We start from the raw sequence: 20,471 nt of genomic DNA on the forward strand, positions 1-20,471 counted from the left end.
CCTTGGTTGCTGTATTTCATAGTCAGAGAATATTACATACAATCTCCCATTTGTACCCAACTTCATTTTAAGGTTCTTCTCATTAACTTAGCGTTAAATATATTTCTAATATAGTTTGCAGTAAGCTAACAGATTTTTGCAGAAACAAGTTTTTAATAATCATTACACTGTAACTGTTACAGAAGCTTGTATCGCATATCTTCAGTTTCACACAAAGCCCACCAGCAAGTCTTCATAAATGCCTCACTTCAGTATTTTGCAGGCAGGTACAGAGCTTGCTTCCTTACATTGCCCATGGTTCTATTTATCACTTTATTTTGCAGTTCTTTCCATATGGAGATGCTTCAAAGTTTGCCCAGCATGCCTTCCGAACCTTTGATAAAAACGGAGATGGGACCATTGACTTCAGAGAGTTCATTTGTGCACTGTCCATCACCTCACGAGGCAGCTTTGAGCAAAAGCTAAACTGGGCCTTCAACATGTATGACTTGGATGGTGATGGTAAAATTACAAGAGTGGAAATGCTGGAAATTATAGAGGTGAGATCAATATGACACTCAAAAATTACATGTCTGAACATTAATAAAATTTACTTGTTCGCATACCCTTTAGATTTTAAGCACACGGGAGGTTGTACTGTATCATTAAAAGCATACATTACATACATTCGTCATATACTGACTCATGCCTAAGTGCTGCAAGCACACTAACATTTTAAAAGATGTAATCTTTGAGAACTACTGAGTGCATATGTGCGTATCAGCTTTTAAATACCCAGAGGTAATTTATTTCTTTTTTCTGATGAACAGATTAACCATAAGACGACAGCAAAGGATTTACAAAGCCCATCTCAAAATCACTTGACACCCATGAAATTAGTGGTTTGTAGCTCAAGTAGCTGAAACCTTACTGGAAATTAACTTTAGATGATTACAGAAATTTACAGGGATAATACCACACTATTTTACGTGAGCTCTCACAAATGGACTTTAAGATGACCGCAGCATGTAACAGGAAGGATAAAGTTTACCACCCTCATAATCTGCTAGCTACTCGCCACAGTAAATACCAGATTTTGCTCACATGTACACATAAAAAAACTATTAAAAGGCGATGACTTCTAAAACTGGTTATTTAGAACTTATGTGAAATATTTCAAAGGAGTGATTAAAAGCCAAATAAACAGTTGATCTAGAGAATAGGTTACAACAGTTTTGCACTGTGAAACAGAAAGCCAAAAAAATTCATTCCAGAATGTAAAATGCAACCACTGAAAAATCTACATCTAAAGAAAGTAAAACATATTCTTCCTTGTTTTAAGTATATGGACATAGGATTCGAAGGAAAAAAAAAAAAAAGAACAAAAATTTTCAGGGAAACCGGCAATCATTTTATTGTTAGAAAGTCTTTCCAGAATTTGATCACATCAAAAAATCAGGTTAATTCATATGCTGAATTTTCCATTTGGTTTCTTTTCAAAGGCCATCTACAAAATGGTGGGCACTGTGATAATGATGAAAATGAATGAGGATGGTCTGACGCCTGAGCAACGGGTAGACAAGATCTTCAGTAAGATGGATAAGAACAAAGATGACCAGATCACACTGGATGAATTCAAAGAAGCTGCAAAGAGTGATCCTTCCATTGTATTACTCCTGCAGTGTGACATTCAAAAATGAGCTTGTGTACAATGCGTCATAGACTGCACAGAAGTTTAATGTTCCATTCAGTTTGCAGCTATTTCCACACACACAAAAATTTGCTTGGACTACCTATAAATGGACTTGCTTCTTGTGTTTGAAACACTTGTGTGCATGAGAATGTCATTTGCTAAAGAATTTTAAAAGTATATATTATAAAAATAAACTGCCACAACGTGATGTGTGCAATGTCATTTCATAACAACCCTATTCCTCTGAAGCCTGTGCAGCAGTCCTGTGCTGCAGTGAATTATATTATTTATTGTTCATGTTTTACTGATGCTAGCTCTGTGTCTCCTAGACTGAGTAATGTTAGTGACACTGAATTCCCATGGTAATGTTAACTGTTTATTATAAATCATGTCACCATTCTGCTGTAAAGTAGTACTGGACAGACAGAGGGGAAGAGTTCCTCAGCTCTTAAGTCTGATCCACACATGTGCTTGTATTGTCAGTGGATATAAATGTACTTCATTTGCATGCCTTTTAGGTTTGCCTTAATTCTTACCTCATTTGCATCCCTTCAATCTGGAAAGAGCTATGTCAGAGGAATGCAGTATAAAAAAAAATCCTGCTAAAATGATCCCTTTAATTAAAAAATATATATATAAATATATATATAATGTTTAAAATATTGTTTTATTGGAAGTTTAAAGGTTTTATTGGAAGTGTATTGATCTTTGCCTGAATTTTCCAAAGCTTCCACAGAGGTTGCAATATATATGTCCCAAAATAAATTTATAACATTTGACCTTTTCCCCTAATTCTTATTTCATGTCTTCGCCACAGTAATAGGAAAAAAAAAAAAGTTCAATCTCTTTGTTTATCTGTCACTGTACTACTGAGAAATATATATTTCATTATGAAAGCATGAAGAAAACTTCTTTGCACGCACTCAACTCACTAGAAGAGTCATTTTGTATGAAACCAAAAGTTGTAGTTCTTGTGTTTACCCACAGAGCAGCTGTTTATCCTCTAAGATTTGACAGTAGACCTACTAGATCTGTGCTTACACAGCTTTTCAAGCTAGCTGGAAGTCAAATAGTTTATTTGCTTGGTCTAAACCTGGTCTAATGTTTTCTCCTCCTTACGTAAGAGTCTTTTCTCTTACAATATGACAATAAACTACCCCGGGTTTAATATAAACATGCATGTTGTTAAAAATGAGTACTTATTGATAAATTAATCAAAGTACGATGATTGAGAAGGGATAGTGAAGAGAACCACCTTCCCCCTCAATTCTATGTGCATCAATCAAGTTTATACTGTGGCAAATACAAGTTCTGCACAGGCCTAAGAAAGCATCAAGGACTAGCAGACTAGAAATTGCAGATGAAAATCTTTCCTACACTACATTTCCCAGTTGCTTTAAACAGTTGGTTGCTTGCAGGATTAAAAAAAAAAAAAAATAGTCTGAACATCTTATAATTGCATGTTTGATATTTCTTCTTTACCTTATGAAGAAATGAGACGGTACTCTTAATAGCTAAAAATCAAAACAATAAAACATGACACAAACCAAATCATTCTCTGTATTTTCAACTTTAAAAAGTGAAGTTCATCTTAAACTTGAGGGGGAAAAAACCCCAACAAAATTTTATACATTTTGCTAACTAACATGGTGGGGGGAACACAGAATCAATTGTTGCCACAACCACAGCCATCCTCTCATATATAAGTTTCTTCATATTCCAAACAAATAGCAAAAGGCAGAACTTTCAACTACATTTTTTAATACCAGAATTTTACTTAGACTACACAGGTAATAGTCTTAGCAAACTAAAGAGTGGTATACTTTGTACATTTGGCTGTAACTTAAAGACACACATTCTAAAAATGTTACATACTTCTGAGAATGATATGCCCATTGTTTCCACTTAGGCTTAAATTGCTAGTTGTAGAGAGGATGTTGAATATTCCTGGGAATTTATGCCTCTCTGGTTTACATATACTTATTAGAGAAGCAGCACCTCATTCTACATTTCTCTGCACCTCAGATTTATGTAGCTGGACAGGCTCCATTTACTTTAATGCAGTGTTGAGCAATGCATAGCCATCCAAAATGGCCAACAATACAAACAGTCAGAAAATGTAACATCAGCACTGCAATTCTCTCTCTAGGTAGCTGGTATAGTAAACTCAGTATTTAAAGTACCAAGAATAAGATAGTTTTGAGACCTTAGTAGGATCACTGCAAAAATAAGTGCATCCAAGCAAGTTCTTCAGTAATTGTTTATTCAGAACTAATCATCTACCATGAAAACAGTTGTTTATAATAATTATACAGTCAGGCACACATTTTAATCAAGTACAGTGCAACATCAGAATAAATACAATCTATTGATTTGAACCAAAGACCAGAATTGTTGCCAACTGCTCCAATATTTCAAGTAAGTCTATAGAAAACTTGGGAGAAAGCTGAAGTGTTAGCTCAGTAGGAATGTGGTAATTTTCCTTAAGCTCTTTTCTCCACATAACTCATTATAAAACTACTAATGAAGATAAATGCTTGCTCTCCTGCCTCTGCACTCTTGCTTTATTTTTTGGATGAAGAAGAAAATCAGGAGGAAATAATGCTATGCCATTCTATCATTTCGTATTGTAAAAGGGTCTGAAGCATTCTAGTTTCATCATAAAATTGAGTCAAACTAAACACATGGTTCATGATCACATAATAGTATTGAGGACTCCCAATACAAACAAACCAGACTTGTGTTCCAGACAACTTTTGCCAAGCAGGCACTTTGTATGACACACCCCCCTCCCCCCCTGCCCCAGCTCCAGTATTTTCACATAATCCTGAAATTGTAAGTATCTTTTATGCTCCATCAAATCACAGTATTATGGAATTGTTTAGTTTGGTAGGAACCTTCAGGGGTCTCTTGTCCAACTCCCTGCTTGAAGGAGACGCAGCAGTCTAGCCAGACCCTGAAAGCCTCCGAGGATGGAGATTCCATAGCCTGTTAGGACAACATGCTCAAATGCCTCCTACCTTCATCATGAGCAATCCCTCTCACCAGTTTATCCAGCCAGAACCTCCCCACTTCAATTTATGATTGCTGTCTGTCTCTTCTGCCACACACTTCAGCAAAAAGCCTGATCCTGTTTTGTCAGTAACCTCCTCAAGGCTGCTAGGAGTCTGCTGGCCCATTATCTTGGGCTTTCAGAAGTAAACATCTGAAGCCTTCAAAAGATCACTAGACTTAATTCCTGCAGTTAGAATGCACTAGAACTGCAGTGAGCTTTCTCAGTGTATTTCCTTCAATTCTTATCCAGCTCCCATATTTTAGAGATACCTACAAGTTTAATACATGTTTGTGTAAAAACTAAACATTAAATACAAAATACCGTGCAGCGGCTAAAACAAATTCAGCTACAAAGTCGAGTTAAAACTTACACTGCAATGAGGTTTTATTGAGGAATTGCTATTCAGTAAATAACTGTAGAAACTGCAGAACTGTGCTCTGAATAGTCTCAATGGCTTGTATCCCCATAACATTAAAAACCAAAAGGTACGTCTAATCTCTGAACTCTAAAAAGTGATTGTTTTTGAAGAGCTCCCAACAATTTCAAGTTCCTGGAGAAAGGAGAACAGAAAAGAAAAGTTAATTTGGGGCAGTTTGAAAAATCTGGTTCTTTCTCCCTCTTATCCCCAGTAAATACTTGCATTATTTAAATAAAGCAAGTTTATTTTATTTTAACTGCTCTAGTATAGTCCCAGGGGAGGGGGGGACAGGACACCCAACAAAATGCAGGCCTACAGTGCTGTAAAAAAGTTACTGTATTATTTCCCAAAATTCTTATTCTACTTCATTCCTCTATATTGGAAGGACTTCAGTCACTTCAGTTTTTTATAATATAATGAGTGTCTATAGATTTAGTCTATACCTGCAGACTCAGACTGTGCAAGAACTTAGTTTATTGGAAATAAGAATATGAGTTTATAAAGCCACAATTTGCTAGGTTGTATAAGCTTGTGTCCAAAGAATCTCAAACTCTTCCCCATAAACCCTTTACGAAGAAATAAAAGCATTTTTTTCCTGCCCAGAGAATACACTGCAAATAAATTTTTCACTTCTCTAATTATGAAACTATACACTGTAAGTACTGATAGTTTCTCATGTTCAGCTGCTATGGTTCCACTGGAAAAAAATGAAACACGTTTTCCATGTATTAATTAGCACATGTTTAAGAAATAAAGCAGAGCTAGGAGGAAACCAACATTTTTAACTTAATGCAAAGTTTAACTGTGTAGAGACACTAAAACATTACCACAAGTATCAGTTCTCACTGTTTATTAAAATATTATTCCATAATTATACAAAATATATTTCATCTTTTCCAGAAGAAAAAAAACAGAACAACTGATTAAAAAATTGTACTAGTTAAAAATATCAACTGAACATTCAGGGTTTTCTCATCATCAAAACTGTTTATTCTTGGTCTGTACACATCCAGTAACTCTTAAAAAATAAAAATACGAGAACCTCTTCTTTTCCTGACAGTATCTAACAAAAGATCCTAAAAAATAAAAATACGAGAACCTCTTCTTTTCCTGACAGTATCTAACAAAAGATCCCCTTATCCAGCATCAGGAAGTAATAACTTTACACACATCATTACACATTTATCCTCAATAGTATGCCATATTCATACACAGAAATACTTATTGATCTTCCTCTTTGTCATTCCTATTTTGGAAATTCAACGTTCTTTGGCCTCTTTCCGGGTCTTGCATTCGGAGAATTCGAATACGGGGACTCGTAGGCAGAGAACTAAACATAAAGTATGCAACATTTACACAGTGTTTCTTCTCCACAAATTTTAGTATTTTCATTTGATTCTTTCCATTATATATTTCCCTTTAAGTAACTCCCTCTTTTTTCTTCGACAGTTTTAAGAAACAGTAACATGGGGTGAAGTCCTGGCTTCACTGAATTGATACTGGAGCCAGACTTCACTAACAGCTTGAGGTAAACACAACTATTTCAATCATGTAATTTCTAACGATTAGACTACCTTAATTATAGAAAAGGTACTTTTAAGAGAAACTCTAAATGAAATAATGATCAAATACAGTTCATATTTGCCTTACAGATCCTCAAGTGGCACACACTTTATACATGTATAATCACTCACATCATATGAAGAATGAGCGAAATTACTAAACATACATTTATACAGGCTTCTCCACCAATTATCCTAAAGGTATTTTTTCTGTAGGTGCCTCTGTACTTTTGTTAAATTAAGTGTTTGCTGAACATGCAACATGTAACAAAATATAATAAAACCAAGCTGCACTTGAATTATTCAGTTTTTAATCAGTAACCATACAGAAAATTCCTATATGTTTATTGAATATGGTTTCAGAAATTCCCCACAAAGCATTTTTACTTAAACAACAACAGAATACCACTATTCTACTTTTTATAGATTTTAGTAAGGGAAGACAATTAAGACAATTCAAAAACTTCATTTTGAAGACTGCTTAATTGTCCTCAGCAGGCTTCACTGATTACATTTGGCTAATTAGAGAGACGAGTTGGCTACAGAAGGTTAGACAGTGACTGTCCCCTTAAACCAGGCATGGCTTTACCAGGGACTTGTAGACAGGTTTTTAAAGAATTTTGGGCTACTAGATCAAAAAAGGAAAACAAGGACTAAGTTATCAGTTTCTAGATCGGCAATATTAAAAAATAAAAACCAACTCAAATGACAAACATCTTGAAAGTACTGTAGTATTAATAGGAAAAATGGAAAAAACACAAAGTTGTCTGTTAATTTTGGGAGGGGAGAGGAAGATACAGGGCTAAAAGCTACCAGGAGCCTACTCTACACAATAAAACATTTCAAAAAACTGTTCTACTTATGATAAACTGATTCAAGTCCCACTGAACCACCATATTAAGAGACATTACGTAAGGAAGAGTGAAAAACCTATTAAATTCCCAGAACCATCAGCAATTAACTACTTAATTGTTGACATTCTAATGCTACGAACAGCAAAATTTCTCTCACATTTACTTTTTTCAAGTTATACTCCTTGCAATAGAACTTCCTTGTAATTCTTGTACCAGGAAATACAACACAACAATATTACCTCATGCGTTGTGGGGTGAGCAAAATGAACTGTCGATGATGCTGAGAGTCAGCCACCTTAAGAATCATATCCATCGCAATTCTTCTGTTAACCATATCCTAAAGACAAAAGATTTATCAGGCATTGGTACTGACTGAGTACCTCACTAGTCAATTATTGCACAAGTTAGGACAAATGCTTAAGAATAAATTCATTAGAAAATATCTTAATAGAATAGAAAAACCTATTGGAATTCATTCATACACAGTAAAGCTTAGCTAAAGAAAACTAATAAAAACTAAGCTGGAGAAACATCAAGGTTAAATTCTAAAAGCTACAAATTATAGTCTGGGAAATTCTTAAACTCTACTTTTTGGTATACATGGACAATAGAAAGCTTCTATCAGAACAATCACACACTCCTACTCACAATTTTTTTCTATCAGCTTTGATATTCACGTAGTACTTCTTACATTACTGGTATGCTGAGATGAACTGTATTTTAGTAGAATAATGTTTCCTAGAAAATCCTGCCTCAAGATACCTGGAAGGATTTAATGGCTGCATGAAACCTAAGATATTATGTAGCTTGTTTTTATTATGATTATTATTGTTATTATTACTATTTTGAACACAACCTTAGGCTTACTGAAAAAGAAGTGTAATGGGAAGTCATTATTAGCAGGGTTTAAACAAAGCTCTGCCTCCATACATTGTCACACATGAAACTAGGTATCTCCCTTGGTATATGCTGATGGAGTCCTCTTGTGGTGGGTCTCGAGGATTACACCAAAAGTAACTATGGAACGTGGAGACGGTAAGGTTGCACTTGCTGGCTCAGCAGTAGAAAGAAATTGTGTGGAATTATTTATGGAATAGATGACATAGAAGTTTTCTGCAGGGTCTATGGTTCTGAGTATCCACCTTTTTCTGGATAGATGGATAAACTTCTGCACAACTCACTTGTAAAAGAGGACCTAAGCTTTGGAACTCAGCTGAAAAATGACTGCTTGACCACATTAGATACATACTTTCCTTTTTTTAAATTCTTTATATACAAAGTATGTTATCTTTTTTCCCCTCTAGGTCTGTGATTCCCAGTAAATAAATCATTGATGGGAGAGGGACACTGAAGGCAAAATGAAACAATCCAGTATCAACTCTTTGTCTCCGAGACAAAAAACTAATTGTTTTCTCAAACCATACCATACTGCATGTTAATAAGGAGGAAATAAAAATATATAAAAGAATTGGTTAATCGCCTATCCGGGGAAGCTATACACAAAGATAAGGTTTATCAGTTTTAGCTGACATTAGTATTTACTGTCCATTATTCTGCATTTCAGCATCTTGGAAAGATGCTACTAGGTGAAGTATAAAACAAATTTCCAAGTAGCAACAGTGAACTCAGTTGTGACACTTGCTCTGAAAAAAAAACAAACCCAAACCCCACAACCCAGAGAGATCTCAAATTGGTAGAAGCCAAAGCACGTGCTAAGCCCAGAACTGTCAGAGCAATATGCAGAGGCAACCTGTGACAAACACAGTAACGACTGCTTGGGGAACTATTAAGAAGTTGTATTTTATGATTTTTGTGCTGAACTAAGGTTTAAGCACGTAAAGTAACAGAGATGCTCATAGCTCCGGATACCAACTTCAGAAACAGAATAAGCTTCAAAAGTCACTACGCAAAGTGAACAAGATCCCTAACAAGTTTTGGTTTGGGGGATTTGGGGTCTGGGTTTTTTTATTATTTATTATTTACAGTTAACTATAGCGTTTAAAAAGCTAACCAAATACATAAAACAACCCAACTATTTCACTAATTTATACAAATCAGAATGGCAAATATAGTTTAAGTTTAAATATACCATGTAGACATCAAATTCATCCAAGCATCTGAAAGGAGATTCAGTAATGGACCACAGAGAAAGAATGAAACAAACTGTTGAGAAGGAACGTTCACCTCCTGATAAGGACCTCACGTCATTAAGGGCAGCTTTGTCTTCCTCTCGAGGCTGAACCTTGAAATAAAAATATTAGAACAATTTTTAAACCTGAGATGGAGACTTACTAACAGAATCATAATTTTAACAGCAAACACATTACACATGAACAGATAGTGATCACTTGAGAACAATTTTATGCACTTCACTGCCACTGCCATTATGGAATGGGATGGCTCCTAACCACTTAACACTTTTCTAAAATCACTGCAACTTTCTCCATCACAGTAAAATACATTGAACAAATTGAATGACTCTGCCAGTGTTTTCTTATTCAGTTCTCTATTTTTAATAGCTATTAAACAATGTTTAATAAATGTCAACCAGTGTAGTTCTATTACAGTAAAATCCAATGGTTACCAGCTGCAATAGAAAAGCAGGTAATTGATTTACAGCAGGAGTTTAAAGGTGGAACAGTCTCTTTACCAGAATACATAAAACACTGTGAAGTCCTTTGGTTCTACTGATTATGACGACACCTTGTGGCACTCCCCCTTTAAGATTAAACTTACGCATTTTCTTGTCCTGTTAATTACCTTTGCTTTAACAAGCTAAGCAGGAAAGAAAGAATTATTTTGGAGTGGGGTCTTTTGGTGTTGTTTTTTTTTTTTTTTTGAGCGGGGTTGTTTTCTTTTTTCAATTTACCTTCCTTGACTAAATATAGAACTCTTGCATGAGAAAAATGAAACATCAGCTATAAAAAAAAAGAAAAAAAAAAAAAAAAGTATTCTGATAAAGCCAGGTAATAACTTGACATTTTATGGGCTGAGTTGGAGTTCTTCAGATACCTATCCTTCATCTGTTTAATTAAGACGGTGTCAACATGTATTTGTTGTCACTACACATTTTTGCCCTCAATTCCTAAAACTGAAGTCTCCCACAGAAACAAAAGTAATTACCTCCGTGACTAAAACTTTTTGGGAGGTATGTCAAAAGATACAGAGAAAAGACATAATATTGAAGCTTTCAGCCATTAAAAGTTGTTTAAATAACTAGAGCCATTATACAATCACACAAATATAGGCAAACTTCCTATCAGTAAAATAGGAATGAGTCATTTTGAAAGGCTGACTAGGATGACTTGTTAATGAATTCCTATCCTTAGCATAGGACGACAGTCCAAATTTATTCCATGTCATCTAGCAACCTGCCCATATAAGATGGCAATATGGTTTTCATTCTTGCTTGTTTTCAACAACATCCTACAATTTAGCACCACATTTTGGAGGGGAGAACAATTTATTCTATCCTTTGCAATGCATGTTCTAGCAGCTGGTATTAAAAAAAAAAATTCATTACATATTATGATTATTGAAGTAATATAAAATAACTTACTGTTATTGAAAGTGTCTCATTCTTGTGATCAAAAAGTATTTTTCCAGAGCAGGCTCGAAGACGTAACAAATTGTCAAAGTAGAGTTTGCATCGTAAAGAAAGGAGCCTTACATCAGTTAAATCAAGCAAACAAACATTAAGTCAGTGAGTTTTAAAATACATGAAAAAGTTACAACAGATTTTCATCAACAGTTCTACATCATAGTCTTAAATATTAAGCACTGCTCCATTAATAACATTTTCCAAAATCAATTATGCTCTCGAGCAGGTGACATTCGATACTGGACATATTGGAGAGAATCACTGACACAAAGTAACGAGGTAAGAAATCCCAATGTACAGGCTTTGTATTTTCTAGAAGTCTGTTTCAATAGACTGGAAGCTTTTTTTACACAATTCTTCCACAACTTCAAAAGAAAATCACCACATTCCACTTCTTTCCTATGTAGTATTAGGACTGCATAGTACAGATAGTAAAGAACTTACGCGGATTCCACTAGACTCCCGGAATTAAAGTGTTGAATATTAATTTCTCCCCACACCCCCTTCCCCTCCAATTCTAGCATATAATTCCTCAATAGACAATACATCACGGTTGCTTCAAGAAAGAACTATTGTTCTTTAATACAACTTAAAGCGGGATTCATACTCAAATTTGGGCACTAGGAACAAGATTCAGTTTGACACATGGGCACCATAAGGCAAGCATCAGATTGTGCTGGGAAATGTCACCCACCACTATTTCTATACTTCCACCTGCAAAAGTTGGGATTCTCCTGACCATTACTATTTGTCAGGATCATCCTGGCACCACGTCCAAATCCCAGATCAAAAAGTACAAAAAGCAGAGCCAACACAGATATCCCTCAGTTTCTGCTGGAGGAAGTGATAAATGATAAAGAACTGCACTGGAAAACAGACCATCAGACCTTTTGAAGGGAGGCCACCACAAAAATCTTCATTGATAGGTGTAGGATACTAAGGGACTGATGCAAGAAAGAAGGGGTACGCTCCTGGTATGGACACTCCATGAGAGAAGCAACTGTCAAACTGCAGAACCTGAATAAAGATCTTGAAATTTTTTCAGCACAGGGCACAGAAAAAGTGTTTGGCCCACAATAAAATTATGTGAGCACAGCACCACTAATTATACTCAACGAAAATGAGTGACGGTTGAGATGATTTCAATGCTAGCACATTGCTGGTATTTTACTGACCAAAACCAGCACTGAAACACCAAAACAGAACTGCCTTGGATTAAGTCAGCACAGTCGAGACCTTTGGTGTGAAGCAAAATACAGCCTCCACTGATCATGTTTTTCCAGCTGTCAGTCCAGACTGCCTCTAAACTGTCCGGCACAACAGTATTGGGTCTGGGAGCAGGATTAGGTTAAAAAGATTGCTGCAAATACCACCTTAAAGATACCGCATTCTCACAGGTCTGCTCTATAATTTTCACTTTGGAGTGTGAGCACATACTTACATCTACGTTAGTTTATCTGAAACCTGAAATTCAGTAAAGTTAACTCACCTTAAGAATTGCCGATATATTTTGAATCTCTGAGTCATTATTTCTTCCAGCAGCCTAATGAACTTCTTTAAATGCTTTACTTTAGTGTTTGCATCCTCATATCTTTCCTTTGCGTCATGAAATTGCCTGTTTTAATTAACAGAAAGTCTAGGATCAACATGCATTACATTAAAACCAAGCTATTGTTGTAAATGCTGAAAATGAATTTAATAATCAAAACACTCAAAAACTTCCTTGTTAGGATCTACGTTAAAGTTAAAAGCATTTGATGAGTCAAGTAAGGCACTGTTCACAAATGAGAAGTGGTCGAAAATTCAATGTTACTTCTATTTTTAATTCTTTTGAAAGGAAACTCTTACACCAAGGAGAATGAATCTCTGGGCTCTCCATGCTCAAGAATATCCAAGGTGTGCGACTCCTTGAAATACATGGCAGTCAAAACCTCAAATAGTTGCTTAACTTCTGCATTAGTTATTCAAGCCAGAAGTATGCTTAATGCTCACTGCATCACAGAACAATGGCAAGTTATGTTCGCACCATGTAGTCATAATTGGGATACTTCTAAATATTAAGAGGGTATCTGATTATTGGTAACTTCATATATATAGTACAGTCATGGTCTAAAATCACTGTAGGGTATTTCGACACTCCTAAACCTGTATAACCTAAGCAATCAGCACAGCATGTTTCCATACCTTTGTACATGGTTTAAGTACTAAAAACATGTATAATGCATTGTGAGTCAATAAGAAAACTCTTCTTTCTCCTATCTTTTCCATCTTAAACTGCTTTAGACATTAAAAGATGACTTACTGTACTATTTCTTCTCTGTTTCCATGGCGAAGATTTTCTGAATTTATCCTCTCTCTTAAGCGATTCATTTCTGCATCAAGACTCTTAACAGTTCTGCTGACCTCCATGCGCTCTGAGTAGATTTGCCTAGCTTGTGCTGTTTTTTCCTAAAGTAATGTTTAAAACTTTGTTACATTTAAAAAAAAATCTGTTTAGTCTTTACAATAAATAATTTGTGGTATGGAAAAACAAGGTCTCCAAGCAAGAACAATGTTTTTGTATCGTTCTTTGTGTACTTATTACAGCAAACCTAGTTATTAACAATTTTACTAACAACATTTACAGCACTGAAATAACTACCTACCTACGAACTGTATCATTCTGAGATCTTTAATAAGTTCACAGTTATTTAGCTAATACAGATAAATAAGGAACCAAATTCACCATATTTAAACAGGACAGTCTTCCAAAAGGCTTTGCGGATGTGATTTCATGGTTAGTAAAGCTTGATTAGGTTAAGTCTTCAAAAGATCAGGTATGAGGTCTGTACAAGGAAAAACCTAGCATTCAAAAAACCAAACCGGTATTATTCAATTTAACTTAAAACACAGATTTTAATGTTAAGTCATTATAATCTTTTCATTGCAAAATATAGAATAGTCCTAGGTGGATAACCCCCAACTTATCTGTCAAGACAGAAATGGTGCTCTGCCAGACAAAAAGATTCATTTATACAAAATTAGTTTTACTTGATTTAGATAGTCAGCTTCAGACACAGCTGAGAGAATAATCAGTATAGCTGAATATTAATATGGTCTGTATGTTGCACAAGTAGAATCATTTATTATTAAATATTAGAAGGATCATGAACATTTGACTTCAATAAAGAAAAAAAACCCACACCTACCTCTAATTCTTTTTCTTTAGCAGCTAGTAATTCTTTATGTCTTTTTATGCAAGCCAAGTGTTCTTTCCGTTTGTCTTCATAGTGCTGCAAACAGCGTTTACTGTTTTCCACTTCTGAGTCAGCTTGGTTTAATTCATCCTGTTTGGAATAAATCAGGGTGTGAGCTGTTTGGGGTAGATTCCTAAGCATCTCTCTAATGTTTACTGACTTAATACAGGTAATTATGTTGTTTTTAACACTGCCTAATTTATTGTGCTTTCAGTAAGACTACTCCTTCTGAAGTCCAGGAACTTTAACAGCAACTTACCAGAAAGCCTACACTCAATTCTGACAAGGACATAATACATGCTTGTAATGTTTCTACAAATTGTATCTTGAGGCGATGTTTTAATCTTTGGAAAAAAGCCATTCTTTCTCCTAAACCTTCAAAAAATAAACTTATTTTTTACACTACATTCTAGCCAGAACTTCTGATGCCTGTGTAACATCAGCCAGAACTGCATTTCTATGTGAAAATTCAGTGCCCTGCTATACCTATGATGTAGACTATAACAACTTCTATACTACATGTTTATACAGTTGAAGTGATATCTTTCCAGAGAAGCAGACACATAAAGAATGACAAATTAGAAGACAATTTTCTTCCTCATCCCTGTCAACTAGATGGCTTATGTTAAAAAGCAAAAAATAAGAAAACTCCGAACAAAAACAACAGAACAACCACACCTCAAAAAAACAAAACAACGAACAAGAAAACCAACCACCACCACCAATAATGGATACTCTTTCCTTTTTCTAATGCTGCCTTAAAGCCACAACATGCTATACGTCAACAGTTCATTAAACAACTGTAGAACACGTACCAGTACGTCTAATCTAAAATCCTTTCAGGAATTTAAGAGTTGCCCTCTATTGTGTTTAGTACTCTTAATAAAGAGCAATAATGTCCTAAAATTCTGAATCAATCTGTTCTCTTTCCTTACATGATTCTTCATTTTAAATAGAACATATCTTTAGAATTTCCATATTAGATACATTATAGCTAATATATTTATCAGGTTTTTTCCTTACCTGTTTCCTTCCTCTTTTTCTTTGCTCTTGCTGTTTTAATTTGGGCTGACTACATAGCAATACGCAATTTAAGTGAGGCATATAAGAGGTTCCTATAGCGGTCTTTCTAAGCTTTTCCTCATTCCATCCTTTACAAGTTTACAATGCTGTAAACATGCTAGACTTATTTCTGTTTTCCATTTTCAAACCATTTATTCTTGGCAACATGAGATTGCCTTCCATTTGCCAATATTAAATTTGCATGTCACCACTTTGCTATTTATCTTAAGTCTTACTACTTCTCTATGATTTCCAGGTGTCTTCTGTAGTCTTGAATAATTAAAGTTATGTTAGTACCTTCTGTGATTATGCAACTTTATAGAAATACAACCATTTCATATAGAACTTCAAATGCTATTTTGAAAACCAAAGAGTTATGAACACTCTTAGCCAGGCCTTATCAGAAACAAATAAGCCAAAACAACAAATGTGGTGCACTAAAAAGGAAAGTCAAGGAAACTATTTTTCCTTCCTTTTCAGTCCATGACTAAAAATACCTGTAAACAAACTCTCTTTAAAACATAAAACACTACAGCAACTACATTTAACAATCAACATCACCTTCAAGATATCGCCAAGCTTATTTCTTGACATCCTCCATTTCCATTTTCATAGGTAGACCTTAAATGCATCAGGAAGGAGCATCGTCTTTTCTCCTGCCTCCTTTTAACCTCTTGCCACACAAAGGGAACAAATTAAAAATACAACATTAAATTGTTACCTTAATTGGACCAGCAATTTCTTCTACTTGATGAATTTTTTCTTTCATTTCTTCTAACTTTTTTTCAGCTAACTGGAGAGTATTTTTCAGCTCTTCCATTTTTCTGCTTTGTTGCTGCATGTCTTTTTTTACAGATTCCATCTTACCCTTATTTTCTTCAGCTTCGTCTTCCTGTCAAAATATATTAAAATGAAGAATAATAAAAGACATACATTTGGAAATTACTGTACAAGATTTTTATTTTATAATCACTATCAGGGTACAAGATTACATGCAATACTGTGATAAGAACACGAGCAACTCAATGTAGTTGCCACCAACAACCCCAAAAAAAGAGACTGGTAGATCTTGTAGGAGACCACTAAACCAAATTGCAAAATAAAAAGTGGAATTTCTTAGTTATTTGACTGAAAATTAAGGGGACTTTATCTGGGAGTTGTAATGAAAAGAATAGAGGGGCTAGAATTTTGTGAAGACTTAGCCACGCTAATATTTTACTACAGTAATTTTTTAAACAAAAGAACAAGGTAACTTCCCTCTAGATTTGTGACAGAGTATATACATCCAGTATACAAAGGAATACAGAAAGAGTAAGTGGATCATCACTGTTCCCTAGGAAATTATACCATTCCTAATAAATTATAATCACACAGAATTTCTGATTTGAAGAGACAAATATTCCAAAACCTGGAAAAAAATACGTGAGACCTTGTATTGCTAAGATTCCTTTTCACAATCAAACAATTGTGAAATTAAAGGTAGCAATGAAAGACAAATACCAAGTGAAAGAATAGCAATTAATCCATAGTAATGGTCAGAAAGCAATAAGGAGAAGCAAATCTATAAATCTACCAGTTTCATAAGACCATTAATCAGAAGGCAACGGTAAAAATGTTGATGCTGAAAAAGCAAGTGTCCAATAATTTTTAAACAGGAAGATAATCTGCTACAGAAAGGTAATAGAATAGTTTTCCATCTCACCAAAGGCACAAAGAATATACTTTTTTTTAAACCAACAGAACTTGATTATCTGGAAAAGAGAAACTCTACAAGAGCTTACAGAATCTGTACCAATCCCTTACTTTTTGAGTAAATTTTGAAATGTTTACTTACATGCATGCGTGCGCACACACACACTGAAAGACAGACTACTGAAAAAGTGTGAGTTTGTGACAACGTCATAAGTGACAAAAAAAAATCTGAGCAGCTTAGCCTCTCGTTGATCCCAGAGAAAACAGTGGAATGGAATTTAACTGAAACAACTGTAGTCAGGATTATTATTAACATCTATCAGCATGATTCTCAGAATTTAAATCTCGGCCATCTACACATTATCTTATTGCAGAGTATCAGTTGAAATTCATGGCCATCAATATACAAATCACAACAGCTTATCAAGCATTTTTTCTGTTCTTGAACTACTATATGCACATTCTAAGAACACATGGGTAAGAATAAGAACTTTGAAGTAACCATCATACTACCATGATCCTTCCTTAGAGCAATATATGAACTTTAAAGCTTCTGCATGGTGAAGCGACAGCAAAGCAAGAAAAAGTGGGCTCAGGACAGAGTGGCAGTGCTGACATTAATTATGCTCCAGAGTGGCCTTTACATATGCTTTGATAATGCCACTTCTGACCTCCAAACCTACAGCACCACTTCTCCCTAACCAGAGTTTTACAGTACTGCAGGTCTAGAATGAGGAGAGAAAATGCATGGAATATCCCTTTACTACAGCACCTTGCCTTCCATAAAGCGACAGTGCTATTGGTTTGAAAAAGGGCAGAAGAAAAAAAAAAAAAACCAAACAAAAAAACCACACTGGAAAAGCAGGGGGGAAAACCAAAGAGGGAAGAATGAGGGGAGAAGGGGGGGGGGAGAAAAAGGGGAGGGGAGAAGGGGGGGGCAGAAAGTGGGGAGAAGGGGGGAAAGGAAGAAAAACTCACAAAAAATAACGAAGATAATGCCATTGCCATAATTGTAGATATTCTATAAAGTGTTACATTCTTCACTATTTATCCAACTTGTTACACTAATTGAAAATCTACAGTATCTGCTTATTCCAAAACACTGCCAACATTAAAAGACATTTCACATCCTTATTAGACATAAGTTGGTAACCTATTCTTACTAATGTACGGATGTCCACTGACTGGTGTTCTTCCATATTTTCAACGTCTGCTATTTCTGCATTTGTTTTTCTTATTTTTATCTGAAAAGAAAAAGAAAATAAATATTATTAAGCCTATATAAAGAGAAAAGTTCACACTTGTTCGTTTAACTCAACACAGAAAGCAAGATATTTCATCTTTTAGTTTCATTAGTGCCTACAAAAAACAGAACTCTTCCCACTTAGCTATGGAATCATTTTTTTTAGATGTTACTTGTTCTAAGAGTTACATGCACTTTAAATAATTAAGTTGTTATTGTATTTCCATTCAACATGACAATTGAATAAGATATTTTATTTTTCCTTCAAATATTTATTGTCAGCAATTTAAGTCCATATGCCAGGTTTTTTACTGTTTCTTATTTGTAATTTACTGAATATAACCTTATATAGTACGTATTACCTTACGCTGCCTAACTGTAACATCACTGGCCACCACAAATATATATATATTACCTAGAAGTACTGGAAAACAAAGAAAACTAGTAGTCGTTAAACGGTTTATAAATAAAGTAAGATTAAGAAAACTTAAAGGTGAAGTATTCATCATATTAAAATGGGTTAAGAATATAAATGAAGAGCATGAAGAGAAACAAGATTCTGGGAATGAAGAGACAAGGCTCAACAGTGATAAAGGAACAGGAAGCAGGGAAAAGAAACTTGCATCAAATATTGCAACAGCTTTCTATCTGAGTCAAAAAAAAGCAGTAGAAATTTGTGAGATTTAGCACAAGGGGTGGGGGGAAGGGAAGATACCATACAGAAACAGCAGCATAAGCAGCATATGCTAGGATTGATGTGGCCTCTATCGTTCTGTCCTAAATAACAAAAAACATACTACAAAAGTAAACAACATGAAGGCAAAAAAAGAAAAGTAGGGATAAACATTAAAAACTATCATCCACTCAAAATATATTGCAGAAGTCAAAATGAAATAGAGAAAGACTGACCAGTTTCTAAAAAACTAACACTGTTCCTATTTTTACCTGTAGTTCTTTTTGGTGTCGTCGAAGACTGTGGAGATGATCCTCATTCTGCCTAATCTCATTTTCAATGGAATATAAACGTTGCTGAGATGCTGTCAACTGTGACTTTTTGTTTTCAATTTCTTTCTCCAAGTGACTTTATGAACAAAGTGATATTGAGATATTACATAGTACACAGATATTATTTATTGCGCACACACACACACACACAGAAATACACAAAGAAAAACTAAATGCATGAGAAGACAAAGGCTAAAAATGCACTCCACTAGAAAAAAAAAATCTTAAGTTTGTTATGCATTGGATGGTTTTAACAATCAATAAAAAAACCACCAAAGCTCTACAGCAGAACTCAGTTAACCAACAGACAGCTGCTTAATGGTCCCAGTACAATGCCTAGCAGATAAACCATTCATGTATTTGAACCATCTGTAACCTCTGTTACCAATTTTCACAAACAGGCCAAATGTTTGAACGAAGCAGTGGTGTTACTTCTAAAAATGCTACTACTGCATCTTGAGAGAAAACAAATACTTTGGTTAGGACAAAACACTTCCAGTCAGAGAAAAACACAGTAACAGAGATGTTAAAATAGTATTTTAGATAGTCTTATACTTTTCCTTCTACAAAGGAGGTCGTATCCAGAGATTTCCACAATTAATGTGTTCGGTTTGTGGTAGAACTATTTGAAATGCAAAACTAAGCTATTTTTTATTACTATTTACAGATGGCAAGACTTTGATTGTGTCTTTCACCCCTGCAAAAGAAAGGGGAAGCTTTACTAATATTACAGTAAAAAAAATAATAATCTTAATAAAAGTGTTTAATCCAACTTTTGTTATAGATGCATGAAATGGACTAAGACTGACCCCAGAATCAATGTTTAAGAAATTGCATATACTATTCCAGATAAATGTGTCATTGCTTTAGGCTAAATACTGAAGGGGGAGGGAAGATATTTTTCCTTTTTATCTGGCCTACATCATTCCTCCATAGTAATATTGGTAATGAAATGCCTATAACATTTTGAAAGTTCAGATAATCTTTATGTAGAGTTCATTATATACTGACCTAAACAAAGTACAGTTAACTGACATTTAAAACTTTTGAGTTTACAGAAATAAATTGTTA

The 20,471-nt window shown here is 34.8% G+C and overlaps 2 protein-coding genes across 6 annotated transcripts in view; one reads left to right on the forward strand and one right to left on the reverse strand.

The window, feature by feature from the left end:
* Window positions 1-2,456, forward strand: part of VSNL1 (visinin like 1) — a 92,530-nt gene extending 90,074 nt beyond the window's left edge. For all 5 annotated transcript variants that reach the window (XM_049818602.1, XM_049818600.1, XM_049818603.1 and 2 more), the window contains exons 3-4: window positions 324-539; window positions 1,482-2,456. In XM_049818602.1, coding sequence (XP_049674559.1) covers window positions 324-539; window positions 1,482-1,679 — 414 coding nt within the window. In that variant the 3' untranslated portion in view covers window positions 1,680-2,456. The remainder of the gene's footprint in view (window positions 1-323; window positions 540-1,481) is intronic.
* Window positions 2,457-2,574: 118 nt separating this feature from the next.
* Window positions 2,575-20,471, reverse strand: part of SMC6 (structural maintenance of chromosomes 6) — a 38,978-nt gene continuing 21,081 nt past the window's right edge. Inside the window, exons 19-28 of the mRNA XM_049818599.1 lie at window positions 19,341-19,476; window positions 18,316-18,396; window positions 16,182-16,352; window positions 14,351-14,488; window positions 13,465-13,610; window positions 12,652-12,777; window positions 11,121-11,226; window positions 9,651-9,803; window positions 7,801-7,898; window positions 2,575-6,475 (exon numbers count right to left, since the gene is read on the reverse strand). Of these exons, the coding sequence (XP_049674556.1) occupies window positions 6,367-6,475; window positions 7,801-7,898; window positions 9,651-9,803; window positions 11,121-11,226; window positions 12,652-12,777; window positions 13,465-13,610; window positions 14,351-14,488; window positions 16,182-16,352; window positions 18,316-18,396; window positions 19,341-19,476 (1,264 nt within the window). The 3' untranslated portion in view covers window positions 2,575-6,366. The remainder of the gene's footprint in view (window positions 6,476-7,800; window positions 7,899-9,650; window positions 9,804-11,120; window positions 11,227-12,651; window positions 12,778-13,464; window positions 13,611-14,350; window positions 14,489-16,181; window positions 16,353-18,315; window positions 18,397-19,340; window positions 19,477-20,471) is intronic.

The sequence above is a fragment of the Accipiter gentilis genome, chromosome 16, assembly GCF_929443795.1.
Source record: "Accipiter gentilis chromosome 16, bAccGen1.1, whole genome shotgun sequence".
NCBI lineage: Eukaryota > Metazoa > Chordata > Aves > Accipitriformes > Accipitridae > Astur > Astur gentilis.